Raw genomic sequence first — 8439 nt, forward strand, 5'->3', positions numbered from 1 at the left:
CCCCGGCTAGGACCCCCAGAAACCAGCCTGCTCCCCCAGGCTAGGAATCCCCCAGGGGGTCCCTATCCCTGAGCAGGGCTCCCCACCCCGCCCCTTGAAGCAGGTGCCATGGCAGCGCCAAAGACCTACTCTAGGGTCTTGCAAGAATCCCAGGACGTCTTCCACCGCTTCCCCCTCCAGCTGGTCCACGGGATCCCGCTCATGGAGCCCATCGCCCAGCAGTGGGGCCCCATCGAGGACTTCCAGGCCTGGCCTGACGACCTCCTCATCTCCACCTACCCCAAGGCAGGTAAGAGACCAGACCTGGCCTCCCCCAGCAGGGGGCGCCATAGGGAGTGGGGCAGAAGCACTTACAGCGTGGGGAGCTGCCATCTACTCCAGCCCGGCCTCTCCCATCAGGGGGCGCCGTGGGGAGGGGGCGGGGCGCTGGCTGTGGGGGGAGCTCCTGGCTACTCCAGCCCCGGCCTGTCCCAGCAGGGGGCGCTGTGGGGAGGGGGCGGGGCGCTGGCTGTGGGGGAAGCTTCTGGCCACTCCCGCCATGGCCTGTAGGAAGGGGGAGAGGCGCTGGTTGGGGGGCGGCTCCTGGCTACTCTAGACCTGGCCTGTCCCAGCAGAGGGCGCTGTGGGGAGGGAGAGGGGTGCTGTGGGGGTGCTATAGGGAGGGGGAGGGGCGCTGCTCTCCCAGCAGGGGTGCTATAGGGAGGGGGAGGGGTGCTGTGGGGAGGGGAGGGGCGCTGCAGGCGGCGCTGTGGGGTGGGGCGCTGCTCTCCCAGCAGGGGTGCTATAGGGAGGGGGAGGGGCGCCGCTCTCCCAGCAGGGGGTGCTGTGGGGAGGGGGAGGGGCTCTGGCTGTGGGAGGAGCTTCTGGCTACTCCCGCCATGGCCTGTAGGAAGGGGGAGAGGCGCTGGTTGGGGGGCGGCTCCTGGCTACTCTAGACCTGGCCTGTCCCAGCAGAGAGCGCTGTGGGGAGGGAGAGGGGTGCTGTAGGGGTGCTATAGGGAGGGGGAGGGGCGCTGCTCTCCCAGCAGGGGGCGCTGTGGGGAGGGAGTGGGGTGCTGTGGGGAGGGGCGCTGCTCTCCCAGCAGGGGGCGCTGTGGGGAGGGAGTGGGGTGCTGTGGGGAGGGGAGGGGTGCTGCGGGGGGCGCTGTGGGGTGGCGGAGGGGCGCTGCTCTCCCAGCAGGGGGCGCTGTGGGGAGGGAGCGGGGTGCTGTGGGGAGGGAGGGGTGCTGCGGGGGGCGCTGTGGGGTGGCGGCGGGGCGCTGCTCTCCCAGCAGGGGGCGCTGTAGCATCCTGTCCTACCACTGCCCCTTGCCAGGGGTTCTGGATCAAGCTGCCTGGGCGTGAGCAGGGATGGTGGGGTCTCTGTCTGTGACTGTCTCGCTGCAGGGACCACGTGGATGCAGGAGATCGTGGACCTGATCCTGGTCCGAGGGGACGTGGAAAAAGCCTGCCGAGCCCCGACCCACGTCCGGATCCCCTTCCTGGAGATCTGCTCCCCTCCCTCAGTGCTCTCAGGTGGGTGCTTCCACTCTGCCTGCCCGGGGGCAGGGCAAGGCTGCAACCCCACCACCGCCTTGCTGGGCTCCCTCCGCAGGGCTGACGCCCCCTCTGGTCCCGTCTCTCGCAGGCGTGCAGCAGCTGGCGAATGTTCCTCCCCCCCGAGTCATCAAGACCCACCTGCCCTTCCAGCTGGTTCCCAAGTCCTTCTGGGAGAATAGATGCAAGGCAAGAGACATGCCCCCCCCATCCCCCAACAGCCCTGCCGGTACCCCTAAATCCCAACCCACAGTCACGTTGTTCTCTCTTCCCCAGGTGATCTACGTGGCCCGAAATGCCAAGGATAACTTGGTCTCGTATTACTTCTTTGACCAGATGAACAAGACACAGCCCGAGCCGGGGCCCTGGGAGCTCTATCTGCAGAAGTTCATGGATGGGAAACGTTAGTACTGGGCGAGAGGGTTCAGAGGCCCCATGGCAGCCCCACCTCCCTCCCCACCCCTTCCTAGGCTGTGTGGGCCCTAAGGGATTGTGGGTGTGAGGAAGCTCCCTTGGTTCCAGACCTGAGGTTTCCCCCGTCGGGGTATACGGACCGGTCCTCACCTGCTGGGGGAGGCTAGCAAGGAATTCTGGCAGGAGTCCGTATGGTGACCACACCAAAGGTCACATCCTATGACCTCTGCCCAAGGGATTAGGGTCATGTCAGCTTGGCCTCTCTCCCCACAGTGGCCTGGGGCTCGTGGTATGACCACGTCTGTGGATACTGGGCTGAACGGGCCAATCACCGCATCCTCTACGTCTTCTATGAGGACATGAAAGAGGTGAGTGTGGAAGGAGGGGACGGGGGGCAAGGGGCAAGTCACGCTGCCCAGGGGTCTTAGCATGACAGAGTCGTGTCTGGCCCCGCCATGGGTCAGTTCCCTGAAACCACCAGCCTCTGGCACTACGACCTCTGCCGCCCCAGCCTCCGTGGGGCTCACTCTGTCCAGGTTAGCGAGCGGCCGGCGCACACCCTGGCCCCTTGGAGCCCCTCTCTGGAGTTACCAGCCCCGATCCCCTGCACACTCCCAGCACTTCCAGACCCCAGAGTCACAACCCACCGGCTGGTAAAATCCCCCTCCGGATCCCCGCTCCCCTTTGCGCCGCGCTTCGACGCAGTGACAGCGAGAACCACGAGAAGTTTAGCGTCAAAGAAGAGGGCGTCAAGCCATAGAATGAGTATACTGGAAATAGTTACATAACCTGCTTTCGAGTGCCTCAGTTGACTCACAAGGCGTTCCCCTGGCTGTCTCCTGCAAGATCCTTAATTCCAAGTCCTTCTCCCAGCATTTTCAATCAGTTTGGCTGAAAGCACATCTCAAAAGATCAAGCTCGCTGGTAGCTTCTCCTCACAGACCGAGGGAATAACTTAGGGGTGGCCAGACGTACCCAGCCGCACACAACGATCGTCACATGTTGAAGAGCTCGGGCGTGTGTGCCAGGGCTTCAGCCCTGTGGGGCTCACCTGCCGAGACTTGGGGCTTCAGCCCTGTGGGGCTCACCTGCCGAGACTTGGGGCTTCAGCTCTGCGGGGACAGGGAGTCTCAGGGCTTCAACCCTGCTCCTGTGGAAGCCCCAAGCCCCGACAGGCATGCCCTGTGGGGGATGAAGCCCCGAGACCCTTCTCCCCAGTGGGCAGAAGCCAGAGGAGATGCGTGGAGGGGCATGTGGGCTCACCTCCCCCGCCCAGTGAGAAGCCATCAGGCCCAGACGGCATCACCCAAGAGTTCTGAGGAAACTCAAATATGAAATTGGAGAACTGCTAAATGTGGCATGTTACTTATCACTCACATCAGCCTCTGGACCAGCGGACGGGAGGGCAGCTAATGTGACTCCGATTTTTAAGAGAGGCTCCAGCGGCGATTCTGGCAATCACAGGCCGGGAAGCCTGACTTCAGTACCGGGCAAGCTGGTTGAAACTCTAGTATAGAACAGAATTTATCAGACATTGAGATGCACATGATCTACTTGGGAAGAGTCAACTCTGTGTTTGTAAAAGGAAATCGTGCCTCACCAATCTACTAGAGTTCTTTGTGGGGGTCAGGAAACACGTGGACAAGGGGAATCCAGTGGATCTAGTGTACCTGGACTTTCCGGGTAGTTCTACACTGCCATAAAACGCCCCTGGGTGGCTCGTGTCACTGACTGAGGCTGATCATGGGGCTTGGGTTCCTTAGAATCTAAAATCTAAAGGTTTATTCATAAAAGGAAAAAGATAGAGACGAGAGCTAGAACAGGTTCAATGGAATCAATTCCATCCAGTGACGGCCAAGTTCTCGGCTCAGGCTTGCAGCAGTGACGGAATAAGCGGCAGGTTCAAATCCCGTCTCTGGAGAACATCCCCAGCTGGGATGGGTCCTTCAGTCCTTGGTTCAAAGCTTCAGGGTAGCAAAGTCCCTCCAGAGGCCAGACGCAGGACTGAAGACAAGATGGAGGAGCAGCAGCTGCCTTTTATAGTCTCTTGCCATGTGGTCTCTGCTTTCTTTGTCCCAAGGACAAGCTGCCCATCCCGTGGCCTGGGAACACCTCAGAGCTCTGTCCCTAGGCAGGGCCCTGCACACCTGGCTGAGTCCCCAGGTGTGTCTGCCTTCTCTCAGTGGGTCAGTTGTGTCACTGATGGTCCTTAATGGGCCACCCAGCAGGCTAGGCAGAGCTGACCCCAACTTGCCTGGGGTGTCACCCGGAAGCATAGCATAAGTTTGGAATACAGACAGTATAGAGCCAATACTTATAACTTTAAATACAAAAATGATACATGCAAACAGATCGCATAATCCTAACCAGCCAACCATAACCTTGTCTTAGACACCTTATTTGACCCCCTTTATACAAGATTTGGTGCTAATACAGGACCTTGGTTGCAACAATGTTCTATACGGTCCCAGTTCAAGTCAATAACGTCACAGAGCCCGAGTCAGCTGACGCAGGCCAGCTGCAGGTATTTTACCGCAGCGGAGACGCTCACTCAGAAAGTCTTTCACAAGCCCCTCACCAAAGGCTCTTAAGCCAAGTGAGCTGTCCTGGGATAAGAGGGAAGCGCCTCTCATGGATCAGTAACTGATTAAAAGGCAGGGAACAAAGGGCAGGAATAAATGGTCAGTTTTCACAGTGGAGAGGGATAAATAGTGGGGTCCCTCAGGGGAATGTCCTGGGCCCAGCCCTGCTCAACATATTAATACCTTATCTGGAAAAAGGGGTAACCAGTGAGGTGGCAGAGTTCAGTGTCTATACATAACTCGTTACCTAGTGCCATACGGCCATGTCCAGTGCAACACAGGCTTTCATTAAAGACCTCACACCACGTCCCTTGGCGAACTTCTGTGTAGCTACCAGACCCAAGGGATCCTTGTAACCCTTATGCACCCCTGGGCCATCAGCCAGTTGCCATCAGTTGGATCAGCATCCTTCTCCCTCACCAGGACCCGGCCCGGGAGATCCGCAGGATCATGGACTTCTTGGAGGTGGAGCTGCCTCCAGAGGTGCTGGAGAGAATCGTCCAGCAAACGTCCTTCCAGATCATGAAGGAGAACCCCATGGCCAACTATAGCAGTATCCCCAGAGTCATCTTCGACCAGACCGTCAGCCCCTTCATGCGCAAGGGTGAGCGGAGGGGGAGGGGGACCTGGGGATTGTGGGGACCCCTTACCCCACTGGCTTTGTCTGGAAAGTTCCCTATACACTGCTCCGTAGCCCTCCGGAACGGGGCCTCGGGGACTTGCGCAAGGTACTCTGGGTAATGCCTGCTTGGTCTGAAGCCTTGCCTTATTACCCATAGTCCCTTGTGGGGGGCCGTGCTCCCTTGGCATTAGCGCCCCATAAGGTCACAGGTGGGGGGGCGGGGTCGTGTCCTTTCGGCTCTTCCCAGGGATTCTGGGTAACTCCTGTTGGGCTGGGTCCCCATGGCATTCTTCCCGGCGGTCCTGTCCTGTGACCCAGCCGGCTGCGGGGCACGGTATGGAGGGGGGCGCTCCCTGGAGCCGGGGTCCCCTGGCTGGGGGTGGAAGGCACTTCCTGGGGAAGGGGCGGCTGCTGCTGGTGAGGGTCTCCCCGCTGATACCCCCTCTCCTCCCCAGGCGAGGTTGGCGACTGGAAGAACCATTTCACCGTGGCGCAGAGCGAGGCATTCGACGCCCATTACCAGCGCCGCATGGAGGGGACCGGCCTGCACTTCCGGACCCAGATCTAGGGCCCGCCCCGCAGGTGCTGACAGCCCCCCCGCCCCTGGGAACAGCGCTGCAATAAAAGTTTATCTCCTGACCCTGGACATTGTGATACCTGGGAGGGCGTGTCCCAGAGGTGGGAGTGGGGCCTGGTGCCTCAGGAAACTTCCCCTTCAGCCCGAGACAGGATGTGCCCACGATGGCCCCCCCGCCCCCCCTCCCCGAGTGTCCTCCCGTCGCCTGGGGCACAGGTGCTGCTTGGAGGGTGAGTCGCACCACAGAGAGCTCACCTGTCAGGAAGTCGCAGATCGATGTCAAGCGGGAGGGGTGGGGGGCGGGCGGCTGCATTTCCTCCATGGGGCTGTGTAAATAGCAATGAACTCAGGGTTGTTCTCTGTGAGCCAGGGAAAGGGAAAAGGGACTTGGCTGGGAGGCCCTGCCAGCACCACAGGAAAAGCTGGCAACTCTGGGGGGACAGATTCCATGGGGCTGGGGGGTCTCTGCATTCCCCTGGTCCTCAGAGCCGCTAGCAAGGGCAGGAGTGTAACCCTTTGACCTGAGCAGCTAGCCAAAAATCCAGCAGCTTGTTCCTGTGAGGAGGAGAAATCGGTGGCAGTCGGGGATTTCTTTGATGCAGTTTTGTTTATTTACAAACTGTACAAAGGCCTGCGTCGCGGAACGCAGAGAGACGCAGATACCAGGAAACTGGGGGGTTATTTGCTCAGAGCACCAAGACCGCTCTCCTAAGCCTGCACCCCCAACCAAAAACCTCTCCGCCTGTTTCTTCCAGGGGCAGACACCGCACTGCCGGCTGCTCCCTCAGGCTGGCTCTGACTCTCGCAGGCCTGGTCTCCACTAGGAATGTTCTCCGGCACAGCGACAGCCCTCAGAGGTGTGAAAATCTACACACTTGAGAGATGCCGGTATACCAACCTCAGCCCCAGCGTAGGCAGCGCTAGGTGGACGGACGAATTCTCCAAGCGGCCTGGCTACTGCCTCTCGGGGAGGTGGATGCCTATGCGGATGGGCGAAGCCCTGGCGCACACAGCGTCTTCACTGACGCGCTGGTTAGATAAGCCCCCAGCCTTTCAGTTTTGTGTCTGTTCTGGCTTCTCACAGCCACCAGTGCCCCCTACCCAAAACCATCCTCAGCACCACTCTTGGGCAGGCTGCCTTCTCCTTTGGTCCTGTCCTTGCAGCCACTAACCGAAGGGGGAGTTCACAGCTGTCAAGCTCAATAAGAATTGAAATCAACCCCGAAGGAGGTTTCACCCTTCTGTACTACACCCCAGTGAAATGGACTAGCCACCCCCTGGGAAAGGCCCCCCACCCTGACACACTTACGCAGCTCTGTAACTTCCCCCCTTGACTTCAGAGTGACAAACGCGTCAAAGGGGATATTCAGGTGCTCAGAGTGACACATGGCCTTAAGCAGGTGCACGATCAAGGGCTAAAACTGTTTTATTACTAAAACCTGCTCTTGCTGGCATAAAATAGAGCAGGGCCTTATGCTGGGGTGGTGCTGAGCTCATCGTAGAGATGCTCATTGCTAGTTAAAAACGGAATTGTTCTGGGCCGTTCTCTGGCCTGCGCTATACAGACTGGATGGCAGGGGTCTCTTCTGGTCTTGGCAATCTATGGGTGAAGCCCTGGCACTTGCCTTTTGCAGCGGAGTTGAGCCTTGTAAGCGTGAAACTTCTTAGCAGAAAACATCTCCATGTAAAATCTACAAACCCACTCTCCTTCAGAAACCTGATTAAAGACACTAGGACCAGACACTACAGCCACTTCGGCAATTTCACACCATCAGTGGGAAGAAACAAATGAAAATTGGTTGAAATTTTAAGACAATTTTGTACAAGGACAATTGTTACCCACCCCGGACTCAGCTGATGAGCTCTAGAAACGGCACCAGCTGGCGGGGCCCTGGCGCCGCTTTGGCCCCACACCCAGAACTGGGCCAGGCCCGGGGGCTGAGTGCCAGCAGGGATACAGCGAATAATCGTGTGTGCGTCAGCTGGGTCAATACAAATAGCACAAATCAGTCAAGACTCTAGTGCACACAAGGCCTTAGGGCAGCCTGCCTGGGGCCGTGTGTTGTCATTCACAGTATCGGTTCCCAGCCAATGGGAGCTGCAGAGCCGGCACTCGGGGCGGGGGCATCGCGTGGAGCCTCCCTGGCCGCCCCTGCACCTAGGAGCCGGAGGGACGTGTCACCGCTTCCCGAGAGCTGCATGGAGCCGGGAAGGGAGCCTGCCAGTCCCGCGTCGACCCAACTTTTAATGGCCCGGTCAGCAGTGCAGGGGGTAAAGCCAGCATGGGGCAGGAGGCAGGGCAGTGTGGGGCCGGGGGTTGGGGCAGAGGTGGGGCCAGCACAAGGAAGGGAGTGGGGCAGTGCAGGGCAGGGGTGAGGCCAGCACGGGCCGGGAGGTGGGCAGGGGGTGAGTCAGGGGCGGGGCCGGCACAGGGCAGGGATGGGGCTGGCGGTGGGCAGGGGGCCATGGGGGGGCAGAACTGTGGGGCAGTGGGGAGTTACGGGGGGGGGCCCACAGAGGGTTACAAGATGAAGCCCATGATGGGGGGAGGGGAGCAGGGGGTCGCGGGGAGGGGTCGTGGGGAAGGCTGATGGGGCAGGAGAGCAGGGCAGGGCCATACAAGGGAGCAGAGAGCAGGCTCATGGGGAGACATTCAGTGGGGGTCCAGAGCAGCCGGCAGTTTCGGGGGCAGTAACACCGTCGCTGAG

At 59.9% G+C, this 8439-nt stretch overlaps 1 protein-coding gene across 1 annotated transcript; it reads left to right on the forward strand.

Annotated features, from left to right (window-relative positions):
• Positions 1-10: 10 nt before the first annotated feature.
• Positions 11-7747, forward strand: LOC119566302 (sulfotransferase 1 family member D1). The gene is made up of 8 exons (XM_037898870.2): positions 11-289; positions 1387-1515; positions 1628-1725; positions 1813-1939; positions 2224-2318; positions 4956-5136; positions 5610-5736; positions 6487-7747. The coding sequence occupies exons 1-7, from the start codon at positions 109-111 to the stop codon at positions 5720-5722; spliced, it is 924 nt and encodes a 307-aa protein (XP_037754798.1). The 5' UTR covers positions 11-108; the 3' UTR covers positions 5723-5736; positions 6487-7747.
• The last annotated feature ends 692 nt before the right edge of the window (positions 7748-8439 follow it).

This window comes from Chelonia mydas, chromosome 6 (assembly GCF_015237465.2).
Source record: "Chelonia mydas isolate rCheMyd1 chromosome 6, rCheMyd1.pri.v2, whole genome shotgun sequence".
Classification (NCBI taxonomy): Eukaryota; Metazoa; Chordata; order Testudines; family Cheloniidae; genus Chelonia; species Chelonia mydas.